Genomic DNA, 19,947 nt, shown 5'->3' on the forward strand with positions numbered 1-19,947 from the left:
CTGCCGCCGCCCCGGTCCCCCGCCTCTCGGCCTGTCGCTCCGCACCGGCTTCGCCCTCTGGGCACCATCTACTCCGCAGCCTGAGGCCCTTTGGCGTGCGGCCCCGGCTTTTGCCGCCCCCACCACAGCATCCCCGACGCGGCTGCCGCCTCCCGCCGCTCCAACATGGCTCCCGGCCTCAGCGATGGTTCGTTCCACCTCCGCCCCGAAGCCCCAAATCCGGTGGTACAGCCCATTGCGCATGGCAACTCTGAATACTGAAGCTGTTGTCGCCATCTTTATTAAGGTCAAAGCAATAACTGCTGCCCGCGGTGCTGAACAAATCTTGAAGATTCGCCGCTCCTGAATCCACCCTCCTTGCCTTGGGACATCTCCCTCACCCGCCTTCCTGCTTCTAGGTCCCAGCTACAACTCTCATCCTTTCTTCTGTTTGCAGGTCTTTTGTTCCCCTTCCTGAGCACTAGTTCTGGACCCTGTCCCGGATTTTGGTATGAAAATTGGTGCCAATGTTGCGCAGAGAGAGTTCTCATGACTCTTGGCAGGGGTTCCATGTGGAATCCTGAGGGCGGAGGGGAGGTTGACTGGATGGGGACCTGGGACGCCAGACCTAAAGTTGATAGCTTGAACTGTTCGATCACTGAGTTTTAACTCATGAAACACGTCGCGACCATCTGTTTGGAGCGTCTCTGCAGAGCAGGGACTGGAAGTGACCCGCCCAGGCGTGAATAGAGGCCAAACTCTTCCCTGCCTTGCTGGAACCCAGCAGTCTCCTGCGCTGGGGGCCCCTCCACTAGAGGATACACCTTCCTCCAAGCCGCGGGTCTCGAAAGCTCTGGGATGCCACGTGGAGCCCGGCGTTGCCTTGTATGACTGCAGCCTCGGCTTTCTCGGATCCCCGCCCCTCGCCCTGCACAACCGCGTCCCTTAACCCCTTGAAGGGACTAACCAAAGCTCAATCCTCCTCCGACGGTTCAATACAGTTCTCCCAGAGCTGAGCAACTCCAGGCGCAAATCGGTTCCGGCTGGCCAATGGGCAGACAGGGCGGAATATACGTCACAGAATACGACACTGGGTTGGGAGAGAACTATTGGCACAATGGGAGGCTCCGCCCCCCCCACGGCGGACTCATTGTCTTAGGGGAGGGTTCTGTGGCTTCCAGGATAGCCCGGAGAGATAATCCCGGAGGCTCTCTACCGACTGGCCTGCAAAAGCAGGAGCGGCAACGCCCTGCAGCGTCATGGATAAAGGGCGCGGGCGTCCCCAGACCTAGGAGGGGCTTGGGGCGGGATCCCAGAACGTTCCAAGGGGCGCGGCTCCTGTAAGGAACTAACGCAAAACTCCCGGCTCAGGCCTGCAGCCCACTCTAACGGTACCTATGACATCACCATCGACCAATCAGATGGCACATTCTTTGGCCCCTAGACTTCTTCACTTCCAGGAGGGGGGTCCCGTGGGTCCCACCTCCTGAGCGCCCTACCTAGCTGTGGAAAACTGGCAGGTGGGCTCCAGAATCTGAGGACCCCCTAAGGTCAGAGCTTCGCGCCGGATGTACGGTCTCGGTTCCTAAGGGCGTGAGGATGGAGCACTGCTGAGCTGCTGAAGGCGGAACTGGGTTGGATGGGGACCCAGTCGGTGTAGGGGCTGGAGGGACGAGGTCGAGGACGCTGTTTGGCCTGCACAGTCGCCCTCCAGGTCCACAATCCAGAGAGCGGAGGGCACGAAACTTTTCACCAATAAAGGAGGGAGGCAGGAGGAACGCTAAGGGGAAGACCACTGGGGTCCCTGAGGAGGTAGGTGCCTCAGCCAACTTAGCGATCTGGAACGGCTTCCTGCTGGAGAAAATGTCCAAGCAGAGCCTCGAATAACCAAGAGAAAGTCTGCAGCTGCAAGGGAAGGAGGAGCCATCCTAGGTCTTGGAAGCTAAGTGGGCACATGTACAGAGGGGTAAAGGAACCATGGCCGAGGGAAATCGAGCTCTGCTGTCTTCATCAGGGCTGGCAATGGCTTCAGCTGATGCGCCTGCAGAGCGCAAGACCTAGACCTCTCCTTAATACCCTTGACTCGCGGTGTAACTGCGGTGGCCAGCCCTGTCACTCCCTAATGTTCCTGCCTCCACTATTGTCCTCTCTTTGTGACTGCGGTACCATATAGGCCTCCTCCTCCCCATGTGCACTCACCTCTGTGCCCCACCCCCGCTCCAGCGGCAGCTTCTAATGTCCCTGGTCAAGACAGAAACCAAGTATTGATAATTCCTCCCTTCAACTCCAGACTTGCCCCTACCTCCTAGGAACATAGCAAGATCCCTACATGGTTCATCCCCTCTCTCTTCTTTTCATCTCTAAAGTAGAGGGTCCACCCAGGACTGAGAAACCTGGGTTTGAGGCTGCTGTGGGGCAGATGGAGAGCAGTCCAGGAGACCAGAGGGCAAAGGCTTGGCAGAAACTGCTCTCTAGGACATCTCCGCCTCTCTCCTCCTGCCTTTTTTCCTTCTACCCTGTGTTAGCCCCCTACTTCCTCCCAGTCAGGTACCTTGCTGGAAGAATAGGCCAGAAGACCTGGCTAACCCATCCAGCTCAATTATCCAACAGTTCTTTGATCTCACTGAGATCTTGAATCCATCATTCCTCACTTCCTCAGTTCCTTACCTTTACCATTAAGCCTTCTAGAATCCAGTGTCATAACAACTCACCTGTCCTGCTTTTCTTAGACAAACATGCTGGGCTAAAATCTAACCCCACTTAAAATAGACTATTCATGTATTCCTCACCTCTGGAGCAGCACAACATTACTGGAGAAAAACATTTTACATTCATAACCACAAATCTCAATATTATATCATAGGGCCTAGCCAGTGCTGTAAGGCAGGAAAAATAAAAAATTATGAGGATTGGAAAGGAAAAAACAAAACAAGCACAGGCGATTGGATTGTGTATGTAAAACTTTTTAAAGAACTTTTAGGTCAGTTATTAGAGTGAGTTTAGCAAAGACATTGAATACAAGGTCAATGTATAAAAACCAGTTGTGAGGCACCTGGCTGGCTCAGTTGGTGAAGCATGCAACTCTTGGTCTTGGGGTTGTGAGCTTGAGCCCCATGTTTGGTGTAGAGATTACTTAACAATAAAATCTCTGGGGCACGTGGATGGCTCAGTCGGTTAAGTATCCAACTTTGGCTCAGGTTATGATCTCTCACCCTGTGAGTTCGATCCCCATGTGAGTCTCCCTGCTGACAGCTCAGAGCCTGGAGCCTGCTTTGGATTCTGTGTCTCCTTCTCTCTGTGCCCTTCTCCCACTTGTACTCTGTCTCTCTCAAAAAATAAATAAATAAAAAAAATAAAAAAAAATCGGGGCGCCTGGGTGGCTCAGTAGGTTGAGCGTACGGCTTCGGCTCAGGTCATGATCTCGCATTTCGTGGGTTTGAGCCCCGTGTCAGGCTCTGTGCTGACAGCCAGCTCAGAGCCTGGAGCCTGTTTTGGATTCTGTATCTCCCTCTCTCTCTGACCCTTCCCTGCTCACGCTGTCTTTCTCTCAGAAATAAATAAAACATTTAAAAAATATAAACTTAAAAAATAAAAATAAAATCTTTATATAAAATAAGTTGTAATTTCTATATGTTAGCAACAGTTAAAAATTTTTTAAATATGCCCATTTAGAGGAGCATCAAGTAACAAAGTACCAGGAATGATGCTAATGAAAATTGTGCAGCAGGGTATCTGGGTGGCTCAGTCAGTTGAGTGGCTTGACTCTTGACTTCCACTCACGTCATGATCTCACAGTTTGTGAAATGGGGCCTGCATCAGGCTCCACACTGTCAGCAAAGGATTCTCTCTCCTTTCTCTCTGCATGCTTCCCCTACCCCGCAGCTGGCTCTCAAAATAAATGAACATTTAAAAAAATGTACAACTCTAATGCACACATGTTGAGAGAAATAAAGACATAAATGGATGAAAAACTTTTCAAAAATTGGAATGACTTCCAAAATTGACATTGACATTTGGTTTCAATGTCAATGCAACTCCAATAAAATGCCAGTAGGCTTTGTCTGTGTGCGTGTGTGCATTTGTGTGTAAACTGATAAACAGTTCTAAAATGAGGGCCAGGAATACCCAAGATAGTTTCTTTTTTTTAAGTTTATTTTGATAGAGACAGAGACAGTCCAAGTGAGGGAGGGGTAGAGAGACAGGGAGACAGAGAATCCCAAGCAGGCTCTGCACTGCCAGCAGGACTTGAACCCATAAAACCATGAGATCATGATCTGAGCCAAAAGCAAGAGTCAGTGACTGAGCCATCCAGGTGCCCCATAGTGGTGTGTTTTTTTGTTTTTTGTTTTTTTTTTAGATTCTATTGCTTTTTAAAGTAATCTCTACACCCACATGGGGCTCGAACCCACAACCCTGAAATCAAGAGTTGCAAGCTCTACTGACTAAACCATCCAGGTGCCCCACCCAAGACAGTCTTGAAAACCAAAGTAGGAAGACAGTTTTTCCTCTGCTGGGTACAAGAAAGCTACGGAAACCAAGACTATGGTGCCAGTATGGGAATAGACTGCTGGAACATAATCCGGAGATGGGCTTAAAGATGTGTGGAGCCTTGAATTTTGATGAGGTGGCTTCTTTTTTTTTTTCTTTAGAGACAGCAATTAAGTGGGTGGGGGAGGTGGAGAGAGAGAGAGAGAATTTTAAGCAGCTTAGTGTGGAGCTTGATGAGGGGTCTCGATACCATGGCCCTGAGATCATGACCTGAGCTGAAATTCAGAGTTGGATGCTCAACCAACTGAGCCATCCAGGAGCCCCAAGGGTGGCTCTTGAGAGTCAACATGAGGCACGTGGGGGGCATCCAACTTTTGATTTTGGCTCAGTTCATGAAATCATGGTTCGTGAGATTGAGCACCATGTTGGGTTCCACACTGATAGCTCAGAGCCTGCTTGGAATTCTCTCTCTCTGCTCCTCCCCCGACTCTCAAAAATAAATAAATAAACTTAAAAAAAAAGAGAGAGAGAGTCAACATGAGGAAAGGATAGGCTTTAAAAAATGGTGCAAGGTCAGTTGGACACCTGTGTAGAAAAAATTAAATGAGACCCCTACTCCATACTACACACATAATCAATTCAAGATAGATTTGACATCGAAATATGAAAGGAAAGACAACACTGCTTTTATTTATTTTTTTTAATTTATTTTTTTTTTTATGTTTTATTTATTTCTAGGAGAGAGAGAGAGAGACAGCGTGAGCAGGGGAGGGTCAGAGAGAGAGGGAGTCACAGACTGAAACAGGCTCCAGGCTCTGAGCTGGCAGTCAGCACAGGGCCCGACGCGGGGCTCGAACCCACGAACCGCGAGATCATGACCTAAGCGAAAGTCGGACGCTTAACCGACTAAGCCACCCAGGCGCCCCAAGACAACACTGCTTTTAGAAGACAACACAGAAGATCTTCATGACTTTAAGCAAAGATTTGTTAACAGGACACAAAATGCACTAACCACAAAGAAAATCCTATGACACTGGATTACATTACAACTAAGAACATCCTTTCAACAAAAGACAACCCAAGGACTCAGATGCCACATACATACTACAAATCAACAAAAAGTAGACAACCCAGCAGATGAATGGGCAAGAGATTTGAACAGGCACTTCACAAATGATCACAAATGATCCAAAGAGCCAGTAAACTAATGAAAAAGTGCTCAACCTTTTTAGCCATCAGGGAAATGCAACTTTAAAAATAAACACTACTATGGTGTACCAGAATGACTAAAAACAAACAAAAAGAAATGGCTGATAATATCAAGTTTTGGGAAAGAGACAGAGGAGCATACACTGGTACAGCTTCTTTGCAAAACGATTTGGAGCATTGGCTTGTGACCCTGCAGTTCCACTTGTGGGAATATACTCCCCAGGATGATGCATATGTGCAACAAGACGACCCATGGAACAATGTCCCTGACAACACTATTCATAATCACAACAACCAGAAACTGGAAGGTCATCAGGAGTGAATAAATGAGGGTATATCCCATACAACATTGGAGGTGAACAAACTGGAACCACATAGACAAATCTCAGAAACTTAATGGTGAATGAAGAAGCCAGACAGAAGAGTTTATACTGTATGATTCCATTATGTAAAGTTCAAAAACAGACAAAGCCGATCTGTAATTACTTCTAGAGAGAAGGTCTGGGGAGGAAGGGGGAGTCAGTGATTAAGAGGGGGCACATAGGGATGCCTGAGCAGCTCAGTCGGTTAAAGTGCCTGGCTCTTGATTTCAGCTTGGGTCATGATCTCACAGTTTGTGGGATTGAGCCCCACATTGGGCTCTGCACTGACAGCATGAAGCCTTCTTGGGATTCTCTCTGACCGCCCCTCCCCCTTCTTATGCTCTGTCTCTCTCTCTCTCAAACATAAAAAAAATTTTTTTTCATTTATTTTTGAGAAACAGAGAGCATGAGTGGGGGAGGGGCAGAGAGAGCGGGGACAGAATCTGAAGCAGGTTCCAGGCTCTGAGCTGTCAGCACAGCCTGATGTGGGGCTCGAACTCATGGACCATGAGATCATGACCTGAGCTGAAGTCGGATGCTTAATCGACTGAGCCACCCAGGTGCCCCAAAATTTTTTAAAAAAGAGGGGGCACACAAGTGGGCTTTAGGGACCGGTGATATTCTATTTCTTGACTTGGGTGGTGGTTAGATCAGCCTTCTCTGTCATCATTCAGCTCTATTCTTTGTATAGTGTGTTTTTCATGGTTATGTTATTCTTCCATAAAAACAAGGAAAAATTGGGGCATTTGGCTGGCTCAGTCTGAAAAGCATGTGACTCTTGGTCTTGGTAATGAGCTCAAAAAGAGAGAAAAAAGAAAACATTGTTTTCTATTACTTGGAGCCTCTGTATCTTTGGGGGACTGAGCAGGCGTGAGATTTACCCACTCCCTTATTCTGGAGTTGCCTCATTTGTGTGTCCATAGTGTGCATCCCACAAGCACGGTGCCAGCACCATTAGGTACTCTTTTCCACACTGGAGGTCAGCCCAAGCCCCCATCCCTCATTGCCTGTCAACATTTCTTGAATTTTTTTCCTCAGCCCCACCCAAACACCCATTTGAGCGGCTTAGTCCCCTCTCTCTGCTCCTTCTTTTGCCTCACCATACACCACACTTACCATCCTTCCAAGCAGCCAAAAGGCTGTTCTCTCAGTTTCCTCGCTGAGGAATTCTCTGGCTAATCATATTTCCCTCTGCAGTTCTAATTTTGCGTTGTGAGGCCACCATCAAGGTATCTGCTGAAGGAGTCCTGGCATTCTGGACCTTCTCAGAGCACTTGTTTGCCGCCAGAGGCCAGTATGTAACTTTGTCAACTTGGCTCTTACATCCCTTACAAATACGTGCCAGGGCCCCTTGGACAACCGTGTGGAAACTGGAAGGGGCTTCTGATCCTCATGTCATGGGGCTGTACTTTGCTCATCATAGGTGCCAGCATGGGGACAGATGGCATAGCACAGCCCTGCCCTTCCGAGGTCTGTGTGTGCATCACAACAGGGACAGTGCAAACCCAGGGGCTGTCAAATGTTCTGCCTCAGCTTCCTGGGGGCCTGTGCTTTTCACTCAGTTACGCTATTTCAGGAGGAGAAGCGTGGTTCTCTGCTTTCAGCATTCCAGCGGGGAAGAAGTCATGACTGGAAGTCAGTGTCATGGACTCTGGATGTGAAAGGCAAGGCAGAACGGCTCTGGGATGAAGAACTGACCAGGCTGTGCCACACAGCTTTACTGGGGGGCATTTTGTCAGCCCCTCTTCAGGTCCAGCAGGAGAGCCTGTGCGTTTAGCCCGAGTCAACAGTTCAGGAAGGGCATCTCCTCATCAGCCTTCTGTGCTTGGTTCCGTGTCAAATGTTCCTGCCTCAGCTTCCTGAAGACTTGTTTCCAAGGGACCCCACCCCTAACCCCGACCTCTTTGTGCTTCTTGCTGGGTTAGACAGTCGTGTTGAGAAAATAACGTAATAGCCCTCTGTCTTCAGCACCCCAACGATAAAGGAAATGTCACAACTGGAGGTCACAGTATCAGGAATTCTGGGCATGTGCAAGGGTCTTATGAGGATCATCCTGGGTAAAAAAACCAAAGGGAACGATGACAACCACTTCTGACGGGTGTCTGTCTGTGGGTCCCTGACTCTCCTCTCCCACTTACGGCGAGAGCCTTTGTTAACTGGGAGCCCACAAGGAAAATGAAGTTTTTGCCAAATGGTCCCTAATTCTCCTCCAACAGTAGTGCCAACTGAACCCCACAGTTGTCAAGATCCTCTCCTTGCCCTACAGTAATGGCCAAATCTCTGCTGAGGCTGCAAAATGAGGGGCTCTTGTTGGACCCACTGACAAATGAGAAAGGGAACAGAGCTGGGCAGGGCCTGGGCAGGCAGGGAGGCTGGCGCTGGGGTGGGGCCTGCTTCATTTGAGAGCAGCTATGAAGGAGAGGCTTTCAACAGGGGAGAGAGTCGGCATTCAAAGCAAAGAAAGATGTAAGTGAAGTCTGGGAGGGCACTCGGCTTGGCTGTGGCCCAAAAGTGGGAACTCAGGGAGAGGCTGAACAGGGCTCAAGGGACTCTGATGGACAGGCCTTTCGGGGACCAGCCCCTCCTTACACTGGAGGTCAGGGCAAGGAAATGACAAGGTCCTGAGCCCCCAGCGCCCCTGCCCGTCCTCTCCCACAACAACCCAGGATCATACAGGGGAGCCTGTTTCCAGATGCCTGTGATTTATTTCCGAAGGTGAGCTGCAGCACACAGGAAAATACACATGGCTTTTCAGTCTACGTTTTTACAGAGAAAATAGATTCTGTCATTGGCTTTCTGAGTGCCATCACCCTATTCTGTGAGGCTCCAGAATAGATGGCCTGTCTCTAAGATTCTGCTTTCAAAGCAGGAGCTTGGCCAAGACCCCTGGGGGTGGGAGCAAGGGAAAACGACCTCCACGGGGAGGGGGGGGCACATGAGAAGCACTCACTGCAAAGCTAAGGCAAAGAACAGCTGGCGGAAGGTGCCTCCCATCACCCCAAGGACATGGCTTGCTGAGGCCCAGGCCCCGGACGAGGCAGGACAGGGATGGTGGCTCTGGCCCAGCCCGGAGCAGCAGCAGGACTTTGAGTGTGCGTTTGTGCTGGGGGGAGGGGGCATGCTGAAGAGGCAGCCTACCGGGAGATGGAGGGGCTTTAGCTCACACAGGCCCTCTGCCCCAGCATAGCTCCCAGAGCGTGGTCCCCAATCCCACACTTGGCCCCTGGCATTGGCTCTACTTCAGGTGGGGGGCCCTGCTCAGGTCCCTTCCACCACCACCTCGCCTACACTGTCCGTGCAAAACATTCTTAGGGCCAAGCCTCCGTGTCCCCTGCACCCTGACCAGGGCTGCAGGGAAGGGAGGGAAGGAAGGCGCTAGCTGGGGTCCTCGCTCAGCACTGGGAACTCCTTGCACATCTCTCGGACAATCATGCGATCCATCTGGCCCTGGGGCGAGGCTTCCTCCTCAGTCAGGATGCGGCGCAGTGTGGCCTGAAGGTCGGGCAGCCGGTGGCGGTGCTGCAGGTAGGGCGTGGTGCGGATCACGGCGAGCATCAGGGAGAGGTACTCTACGCGAAGCTGTGGGAGGAGCAGGTGAGCCCGGGGACCCCAGGGAGGCACTGCCACCGCCACCAGACAGGAACAGGCTGCCACGTGGACCCCAGTGCAGACCGCCTCACGGCACCGAAGATCAGGGCTGCATCCCAAGCACTCACAATGTACCTGCCACACGAACTTCAACAGTTGCTAAGTGAATGAACGGACTATCCTAGATACAGGCGTCCCAGAACGTGGCCAGGCCCTAGGAGCCCTGGCTCAGAGAGGCGGCAAGGGGAAACTGCCAGTTCGATCTTCGCAAAGCTGAAGGCTTTCTCATGTTCTTTCTCTGACTAAAGAGCACAGCCATCCATCTGAATCCACAGGCCAGTAACACAGCTGTCTTCTGTGACACCCGTCTCTGCACACCTCATATCCAACCCACCCCTAGGACCTGGCCGCCATCCTACCTTCCATACATACCCGGAGTCCAGCTCTAACACCCCCTCCAGTCTGACACCCCAGCTGCTCCTTTTCCTCACAGACCCCCAATCCACTGACACAATCCCAGCACTTTTCCTGTCTGCTCCCTCACCATCCCTCATTTCCCTCCTTGCCTATGGTTAGAGGACTCAATACCTTCTCCAGGCAGCACCACTCTGTGCCCCCAAAGCCTGGTCAGACCACAGTGCCTACAAATCACATCCCAGTGTCTATGCCCTACGTAGCCACAGAGCCGTGTGCAGGCCTCAACTTCCTTCCCTGCCACAAGCCTCAGACAGACGCGCAGCACTGCCTTGGCTCCGGCCACTTTTCTCTGGTATGTTCACATGCCTTTAAGGACCACGGCCCAGCTCCTCTTGGCTTTCCAGACCTAAAGTGCCTGGACAGCTGGCCTTGTGCTTCATGGAGAAAACAAGTGATCTTTCAGAAAGCCCTCGTCTTCCCCTCGCAGCCCCCACATCTCCTGTCTCCACCAGAATGAGCTGCCCTGGCCCCTTTTGGGGTGACGGGTGTCCCTCCACAGCCCTGGGCCCTCCCCCACTGCCTGATCTACTCAACTTGCGCGGTGACCCACTCTCCCGAACATGTCAGCCATTTCTTGATGTTTACTAGATCATTCCCTCTGGCCCAGAGACCTACACCAGCATCTCCTAACTTTCAAAAAGTTTCTGATGACCCCATATCTCCCTCAGGTGGACCCCCTCTGTTCCGCTCCCTTCACAGAAAAACTACAGGGTTGTCTCCGACTCCCAGTTTCCCCCCCGTCTCCCTTCCAACTTCAAATTCTCTCTTAAATGTTCCATTCTTTCCCCCTCCACTCCACAGATGCTGCTTGTCAGTCACTTGGGGCCTCTGTGGGGCAATTCCAGTAGCGAATTCGCAGCCTCTGTCTTACTCAGACTCAACTGTGCAGAGGGCTCAGCTCCTTCCTCCTCCAAACCTTGCTTTGGGGTCCTACTCTCTGGGGTTTCCTCCTGGGCTCCTCCCCACATGTCCTCACCGTGCCCTGGGCCGAGGCCTGAGCTTCCCTCTGACCCCTCCACCTCACACTCTCGGTGGTGGCCCTGAAACAGGCTTCCCGTCACATCGGTGCACAGGCAACCCCAGTGTGTCTCTCCAGTCCTCCCAACTCACCTCCACTGCCCCCGAATGTGCTCTGTGCCTGGATGTCTAACAGGTATCTTCTCAACCTTGACATATCAGAATGCAACTCCATTTTCCCCCCGAAGACTGTTTCCCCACCTCAGCAATCACACTTCACACTTGCGGTTGCTCAATACAAGGCCAGCAGCAAGCCCTGGGACCCACTTCGAGAACCCGCAAACACGACCTCTTCCCAGGTGGCCTCGGCCTCTCCCCGCCCACCTGGACTGCTTCCTCACAGGCCTCCTGTCTTCCCTGGGCTCTCAGACAGTCTACACTCTGCTCGGGGTGTCTGTCAGGTCACTTCCCCTCTTCTGAGATCACAAGCTCCCGCTGCAGCCTCTGAAGCCCTGTAAATGCCCCCTCCTCCTGCCGGACCCCGCTGCCCCCTCCACTCCAGCTCTGTCCAGGCAGCCTGGCCCAGATCAGCTCACCGAGGCTCCTCTGGGCCTGGGCACACCTGCCATGGCTTACTGAGTGGCCTCCACCCTGGCCTGGCTCCAGCTGTGCCCTGTCCCCCGTCTCCATCCAGTGTCCTGTCTCCAGTCCATTTTGTTTCAGTTTCTACACAGCTCCCATCCCCACTGCAGCCACCTCCAGGCACCTTGTCTCCGGGTGACAGGTCTGCAATGTGGCGCACGGTGATGTCGATGAGCGCCATCATGTCTGTGTGGTAGAAGATGGCAGCCGTGGTGGGGCTGGCAAACACGTCCTGCAGGAACTTGAGGATGGAGTGTGGCGGCTGCGGCTCATGTTTGAAGATGCGCACGGGGTCATCTAGGAGGCAGGGGGAAGAGAAGAGGGGTCAGGGCGGTCACTGGGAGGGCCACAGCAGGGAGCTATGGGGGTCATGGAGTCACAGGACAGCGAAGCGGCACCACACAGATTCCTGCACCCTCACCCCCTCTGTTCAGGAGCAAGAGCAGCTTCTCGGAGAAGATCTTGACGTTGGAGTGTTTGCTCAGGGCGGTCATGATGACGTTCTGGTCAGGGGCTGAGGGAGGACACGGGTGCAGGTAGATCAACGCACAGGTGCCCAGCCGGGAGAGCCCCCAGCTGGTCAGCCACCTCCTGCTGGGCCCCATTCCCACCTGGCAGGTGCAAGTTGAGAGCCAGGAGCAGGTTCATGCAGAGATCGGGCAGCTGCTCTGTGGTGTCCAGGGGCAGCCCGTCCTCGACGATGCTCAGCAGGAACTGGGCAAAGGGTGTGCCCAGGTGCTCTGGGAGAGGGGTACACAGCGTCAGCCCTCCCTAGCTCTGCACACCACCCAGCCCCCCAGGTCTCTGTCAGCCCTTGGGATGCCTGATCCCTGTCAGCTACGGGCAGTCAGCCGGTCAGCAACCTGCCCACTTACCGTAGTGCGCGTAGGGCACTGCCTCCCCCATGGAGAAGACCATGGCCAGGATGAGGGCGGAGTAACAGAGTTTCTGGTGATCTAGGGGGCAAGGCAGGCGGTGAGAGCCCCTACATATGGTGGGAACCCCCCAGACGGCAGGAAGCTCCCCCTCGCCTCACCCTGCGTGTCTGTCTGCATGTCCCGTGCCAGCTCCACAGGCAGCACAGACGACACGAGTGTGGAGATGATGGCTGCATCCAGGCTGCACATGGCGCCAAAGCACTTGAGAAGCAGCAGCCGCAGGGACACCCGGTGCTCCTGGCAGGAGACCCTGTGTGCTCAGTGCCCGGAACCCCCACCTCTACCCGGGTGTCTCCATGCCCCCACCCCTCTGTCTTGCACACACCATTTGGTAGTAGGCCACCAAGGCCAGGACAGACTCGAACTCATTTCTTTTGCACATTTTCTTGCAAACTTCGGGGTCTGCATCCGTCTGTGGAGAGGAGGAAGCAGGACAGAATCACTTGATGTGAGCCGTGTGGCCACGCGTAAGCGAGCCGAGTACACACAGTGGAGGTTCCTGAGCACTGGAGGGGACAGTGCAGGGTTGGGGGGAGACACCTGCGGGCCCCCACCCCGCACCAGAATGTGCAGCAGCTCTTCCAGGTAGCAGCGGATGACCCCTTCATCCTCGTACAGGGCCCAGCTGCGCTGCTGGGCATCATCCTTGCGCCGAGCCAGGTCTGCAAAGATCACCTCCAGCCGCTGCTGGTCATGGCAGACTTGCCCTGAGGGCAGGGCAGTGCTCAGGTCCTGGGGGGAGAGGGTGAGAAATGGCTCAGCACACTCCTTGCCCGTCGCCATCTCCAGAAAACCCCCAAGGCTGAGAAGTCAACCCAGACCCTGAGGATGTCGTGGGTGTGAGTTCCAGGCCGACATCGGGGAAGGGTTCCCAGCCTCATTTCTCAGAGCTGCCCCTAGTCAGCAGCTCTGCGAGGGGACCAGCCCCTGGTTCTCTTCCTTCCTCCCCTCTGCCCCACCTCGAGCTCCACTAAGGACCAGCTCCTGTAGCCCACACCTTACATCAAAGCTCCCAGAGGCGCCAGCTCAGTTCTACACCCGCTCTGTAAGTAAGTCCACTGCCCCCAGTCTTGATAACCTGCTGGGATCATATTCTGCCTCATCTGTGGGTGCCTTCCAACAACCTGCCCCTCATCCCAGCCCTGTAGAAACACCTGTAAGGAAGGCCATCGACTCTCTTACTGCCTGAATATGACGGAGATGCTCCCCTCCAAATCCACATGAAGTGGCACCAGGCTTTGTCATCTCCCCACGTCCCCCGTCTTCCAGCCTGGCAGCACCCGCCGTGCCCAGCAGACATGAGCCCACTGACCTGCTGCTCCCTCCACCCCACACCAGAGCCGCCGGGTCATGGGGCCCTGAGGAGGGGCCTCGGGCCCATCTGGTCCCCATATGGAGACGGCTCACTGACCTCCAATCCTGCTTCCTGACCAGTGCCCCAACCCTGGCAAAGGATCTCACCCACTCTACGATGCCCACGCACCTGACTCACACCTGAGTCAGTACTGAGGCCTCTGTCACAGCTCTAGAAGCACCCACTCCTCTCCACTGCCGAGGCCAGCAAGGTACTGCCTTCTCTCATGCTCTACGTCCCCTGCTCCCTTGCAGCCAGAGACGACTCTTGCCCACCTGCATCTGGTCTCATCTGTCACCTGCCCTGGGTCTCACCTCTCCTACACCACCTGTTCCCTCCCTCCCTGTGTTAGAGCCATGCTGGCCTTGTTCCACCTCCTCCTGCAAGCCAAGCTTGGTCCTGCCTTATGGCCTTGGTCCAGGCTGAGCCTCTGCCTGGAATGCTCTTTCTCCTTTTCTCCTCCAGGGATCAGCTCAAATGTCCCCAGCACCCAGCACAATGAAGGCCAGGCTAGAGCTCAATAAATACTTGTCGAGTCAAGGCTGGACACAAGCGTGAGGGTGGGAATGGGGCAGGGGAGGCAGGGCGGCCCGAGGATGGGGAGGCCCCTGGCCCTGCCGCCCACCCTCACCTTGCCCTCTACCAGCGAGAGGAGGACCTGCTCCATGATAGGCGAGCTGGCCGGCACAGAGGCCTGGATGTGACCCACCACGACGCCAATGGCCACACGGCATAGCTCGTGGCTCAGGCCGGTGTTTCTCCGCACGAGCTCCATCAGCTCTGCCCCGATGGTCTTGGGCACAGCAGTCTCGGCCACCACCTTCTCCTCTGTGGTCCCCAGGTTCAGTGCACCCAGGGCCTCCAGCTCATCAGGGGCTGAGGTTGTATCAACTGCCACCACCTCCTCTGTAGGGGGCTCAGAGGCCAGCACCTTGGAGGGAGGGGGCTGAGCTTGGGACACAGTGGTGTGCGTGCCTCGGCGGGGCACAGGTGGGGGCGTGGGTGAGCAGCTGGGGCCCAGCTCAGATGAGCTAGAGCCGGTACAGAGCGTGTCAAGGGAGGTGCTGCTGACTGAGGAGCCGCTGGACACAGAACTGCCCCCGGAGGGCGTGGTGTTGCGGCCGCCTGTGGGCAAAGAGCGGATGCTGTGCTGGGACAGCCCCCTGGGTCCCTTACCCCTCCAGGCCCTGAGCCCCGCCCTCCCAATACAGGGCCTGGTTTCTCTGCTAGACCCACCCCTCCAAGCCCAGAGGCCCCAACTTCCTGACACAGGCAGAGCAACCATTCCAAGCACAGGGCGCTTCCCCAACTGCCCCAACCCCGCCTTCTCACCACTGCCTGAGGCCACCAGGGCCTCACGGTCTCGGCGCTTCACAGGTGGAGGTGGCGTGGCAGGTGCTGCTCGGCGAGGCTGTGGCGGGATCTGAGAGGACAGAAGTGGGATGTGGGAGGCCAGGCTGCCATCTGGGGTACCGGCCTGGCTAGGGCCCTGAGCTCTTGGCATGGGCCTGGACCCTTGGAACCTCTGGACCAAGCCTTAAGCTCCACCCACCTCCCTCCCCCAGGATGGCCTCCCCGCATACCTGGTAGAGGCCTCCATCTGCCCCGAGATACTCAGAACTAGGGAGGCTGTGCTGCCGCTCAAACCCAGCTCGACACGTCCCATTGGGCTGCCTGGCAGCAGCGGCGTCCAGATGGTGGTCACTGGTAGATGGGGTCATGGCTGCAGGGCTGGCAGCTGAGGGGCCTCTGCGGGACAGGGTCTCTTTCCGGTGGTGGATCAGCTTCCTGATGGAGGGACAAGGAGATTTCTGAGCGAGTTACCTTACCCTCCCAAAGTCCTTACATGGTCATCATGGGTCCCGGGTGCCTCAAAGCCGAGGCTCCTGCCACCTCCCTCCTGCCCCATCTACTCTGTGTTACCCCCAAGCTCTGCCTTCCACACCACTGAAGGACCCCCACCCAACTGTACTCACTAGGGTAATGGGGTGGAGGGGTGCCCTCCTCCCCTCACCCACACTCACTGAAGGACTCCACGCTGCTCCAGGCTGTACTTGCCGCCATCCCGCATGGCCGCATTGTGCACAGCCTCAATGGCCCGGTCAATGGCTTGGAGGACATCTTGCTCCAGGCCCTGGGGTGGAGGGCAAAGGGTGGGCAGTTAGACCTGGGGGCCAAGTGAGGGTACAGAGCCCAGCCCCAGCCCAGGATGCAATGTGGGGCATTACATGTTGCAAGAAGCTAATGTCTGGAATCGTAGACATGAACACAAAAAGCTGAACTAGAATATGAAATAAGGTTCTCAAATTGTGTCAGTTAGGGAGCTGGGGCATGGGGTGGCCCATGCTACTGCTTTACATATTGGGGCCCCACTCGGGCCCCACACTGAGGCTCTCAGCTGTCTCTGAAAACCAGGGGGCTAGAGCAAAAACACAGCCCAGGGACCCAGGGACCCCCCAGCTTGAGGCCAGCAGTACATACCTAGTCTCTCCCTAGGTTTGGCTCAGAGCCCAGGCTGAAATGCCAAGCAGGGAGCCTCTAGTGCCTGGAACCCTTAACAAATCACTCTGGATCTTGCTGATCCTTCACAAAACCAAGGTCACACTCCAGAATAGCCCTGTCCTCATAGAGCCTTCTGCAGCCCCTGGGATGGGCCTGAAGGACCAGCTGGAGATGGGCCAAAGGGATCTCCTCTCTCCACCCCTGCTTCTAGCCCTCACCCCCCTCAGCTGTTCCAAGAAATCTTCCAGACTTGCCCTGGGAAGCGGCAGTTCTGTGTTTGTGGCAAAGGTCAGACATGAAAGAGGGGCCTGGACCCTGTCCCAGATTCTGTGCTGCAGACCCAACAACTCAGGGGTCCAATCTAGCCAGCCTGCCTGGCATGTCGTGAAGAGCAGGGGGTGGCAGCTGTGGGACCAGCCACTTTCACCCCTCCCCTGTCCACAACGGTCCATCAGGCTACATGGAAGTCTCAGAACTGAGATGACGTCACTCCAGAGAGGGTCTAAGAAGCTTCCCTGAGGGGGACAGACAGATGGATGCAGAGGTCAGCAAAGCCCTCCAGGTAGCACGGGGTATGCCAGAATGCAGAGAGACAGCAGACAGAAAGGGGAACAGAAAAAGAAACACATACACATAGAAAATAAGGAAGAGATAGAGACAGGGAGAGACAGGGAGGGAGAGGGAGAGAGAGAAAGACAGGTGGAGGGAGACAACGCAGAAAGAAATCGAGAGCTGGAGACAGAGAAAGGGAGAGAGTCAGAGAAAGGAGATCTAAGTGGAGAGTCAGAATGACAGACACAGCGTTGGGGAGACTGAGTCGGAGGGATGTCTGCAGAAAGAAACTATGAGAGAAACTGTAGCCTCTCTGCTGTCCCCAAACACCAAGCCCCACTGGCCCTGGAGAGGAGCCTCACAGGCCCTTCAAGAAGAGGCCTCCAAGCCCCCAGCCCCAGAGAGGCTGGGTCTGACACGTTCACGCCAGAGCCGGCAGCCCTTGTGTCCAGGGCCCCACTCACACCCCAGGCACTCCTAGATGGGAACAAGCTGAGGGTCCAGGGCCCATCCCCTCTGGCAAGACCAGATGACATCTCCAAATTTATCCTGTTATTTCTGTCCTGAACCGGGCTGGGACAGGATGTTTCCAAAAGGATAGGGACCAGGATGGGGCGGGGGTGTCTGGCACAGGCCAGACAGGAGGCTCCAGGCCCTCCTTTCCCCTGAGGTCAGAATAGACCGGCTGGAGACGCTGCACCCCAGCCCCCACGGCAGGACTATTCTTGGGGAAACAGGAACTGGAGATGCAGCCTCCACTGGAAGGAAACAGGGTCATAGTCAGACCAGGGGAAGCCATGAAGAGATCTTACTTCCTCACAATGGGAGCAGCTCCCACCCCAGGCTGGGGACATGGAGGGATGGAACTTTCCACCTTCAGAGAAAATTAGTCTGTTAAGTCAGGGCCTGAAGGTGGCTTGTAATGGGGGGTGGGGGTGGGGGGGAGTTGTAGAGCCAGGAAGTGTCAGCAAGGTCTGAGATCTTTGGTTCCAAGAGGGCTGGGGTCAGTCTGAAGAAAAGCTTAGGAGGCAGCTGAGTACAGGAGGGTGAAAGACACTCAGGTCTCCAGACTTGGTGGGTCATCCAGGGGAAAAGGGTATCATCTAGGCTCCAGGGCCCCAGTGGGGGAGTGAGGACACAGAGGATGGTGGGGAAACAGGTGGTGTCCAGGGTGGCCTGGGGTCTCCGTGGTGGAGGCAGTGGCTCCAGTTCCAGGAGACCCAGGGAAAGGGCCAATTATGAGTCTCGGGTCTCAGGGATCTGGAGAACTGGTCAGAATTCTGTGGTACTGGATTCTCAGGTCTGAGTCTTGAATTCTATTTAGATGGGGGTTCAGATAATGGGTCTCAATGGGTCTGGGATCCAAGGAATCTCAGTCCCAGAGTTAGGCTTTGCAGGTCTGGAGTCCTCAGAGTTGGCTGTCAAGGGTCTGATCTCTTGTGGGGGTGCGGACTCCTGGGGTCTCAGGGTCAGGTGCTCAAACTCCCTATCTGCGGGAAGTTTTGGCGGGCCTGGGACTCCGGGGGTCGGTCCCAAAAGCCTGCGATGGGGCCCAGTCTAAGGACCGGGGGAGGCCGGGCCGGGGAGGGGCACACTCACCTGCAGGCGGCGCAGGTAGGCGGGAGGCACGTAGCCCGTCTCGCCACTGCGCGCCCGCGCCGCCAGCCACCAGTGCGCGCTGCTGCGCTCCAGCACCAGAAAGGTCTCGCCCGCGGCGAACGCCAGCGCGTTGGGCTCCGCCGAGCGGAACGCGTAGAGCGCGCGATACATGGGGCCGGGCCGGGCTGCGCCGGAGCAGTGGAGGCGGCGAGGGCTGCGGAACCAGGACGCCAGGCCCGGAGCACCGCGATCGCCCCGCCCCGCCCCGTGACACACGACGCGTGCGCGCGCCCGCCCTCCGCAGCCCCGCCTCTAGGGGGGGGGGGGGCCCCCGCGCGCATTGCGGCGCCCCCTGGCGGCCNCCCCCGCGCGCATTGCGGCGCCCCCTGGCGGCCCCAAGTGGCGGGATCTGGTGCTGCTCGAGTCCGCCTCCAGTTCGGTCCTGGTACCTCTGACCCCGAGACCACACACCCCAACCTCCGACCACTGGCTCTGCACCCTCCCGGGCGCCCACCCGTTTCTCCCTCCTAACCCTCCACTCAAACCCGGTGTGCCGCCCGTCCTTCCTCCCGGAAGGAGCGCTCCTTCGGCAGAGCCTGTGTCCTACGCTCTAGTCCCCTGCGGCCCTGCCACCCCGGGGGAGTGGGTCCTGACCTACTAACAGTTGGGACAGCGACTCCGCGAGAGCGTAGATCCATTGTTGGATTTCGCTGATTCGACACTTGGAGGCGCCCGGTCTCCTTGGTGTTCCAGGCCTCATGACCCCTCTCTGAGGAGTTTCTACTCCAGCTGCACTGAACCCAGGTCGGCTGTTCCCCCAGTCCAAACTCCTCCCGTCCTGGATGCCCACCCCACCTCCTTTCACTAGCTTCTCTCAAGCCCTCTAATGTGGGTTTTTCCATATGGTTTCCTGTGCTTGGGACACAATTCCCTCCCTTCCTCACAGCATAAGGTCCTCATGCTCCCAGTCGCTGTCATATTACTCTATTGTCTTTATAGGACTTAACAACTCCAAATCATCTTATTTCTGATGCTCCCTTCTGAGTAGATAGGAGAGTTGGTGAGAGTGGGGAGGGGGGTGCTATGTAGCCTTAAGAGCTGGTTTGGCCCTGCGTACCTCCAGTCAGCCCTGACTGGTCCTTGATGTCCTAAGGGAGGGAGGAACCCAGGGGAGAGGACCTAAGGATCCTGGGGGCCTCCCATTCCTCTCCAGGGGCTGGTTCAACCACATTCCCCACTGGAAGCCTGGGCCCCGAGTGTAGGGGGTGTGGGCACAGCCAGGCCAGTGCATGTAGTTGGC

At 55.4% G+C, this 19,947-nt stretch overlaps 1 protein-coding gene across 1 annotated transcript; it reads right to left on the reverse strand.

The window, feature by feature from the left end:
• Positions 1–8,723: 8,723 nt before the first annotated feature.
• On the reverse strand, positions 8,724–19,403 carry NCKIPSD (NCK interacting protein with SH3 domain). The gene is made up of 14 exons (XM_077777340.1): positions 19,302–19,403; positions 18,648–18,861; positions 16,019–16,128; positions 15,578–15,782; positions 15,327–15,417; positions 14,626–15,119; positions 13,202–13,372; positions 12,966–13,052; positions 12,739–12,877; positions 12,578–12,658; positions 12,314–12,442; positions 12,124–12,216; positions 11,827–11,999; positions 8,724–9,617 (listed from the first exon to the last, which is right to left on the reverse strand). The coding sequence occupies exons 1-14, from the start codon at positions 19,343–19,345 to the stop codon at positions 9,414–9,416; spliced, it is 2,235 nt and encodes a 744-aa protein (XP_077633466.1). The 5' UTR covers positions 19,346–19,403; the 3' UTR covers positions 8,724–9,413.
• Positions 19,404–19,947: the final 544 nt, after the last annotated feature.

Source organism: Crocuta crocuta, unplaced genomic scaffold (assembly GCF_008692635.1).
Source record: "Crocuta crocuta isolate KB4526 unplaced genomic scaffold, BGI_CrCroc_1.0 scaffold77, whole genome shotgun sequence".
In the NCBI taxonomy this organism is placed as follows: domain Eukaryota; kingdom Metazoa; phylum Chordata; class Mammalia; order Carnivora; family Hyaenidae; genus Crocuta; species Crocuta crocuta.

Coding starts and splice junctions, on each gene's coding strand:
- NCKIPSD (XM_077777340.1), bottom strand. CDS start 19,345: ATGGATCTACGCTCTCGCGGAGTCGCTGTCCCAACTGTTAGTAG. Junction 12,878..12,965: donor TGGTGGCCTACTACCAAATG/GTGTGTGCAAGA, acceptor GTCTCCTGCCAG/GAGCACCGGGTGTCCCTGCG. Junction 12,000..12,123: donor CTTGCTCCTGAACAGAGGGG/GTGAGGGTGCAG, acceptor CCTGCCTCCTAG/ATGACCCCGTGCGCATCTTC.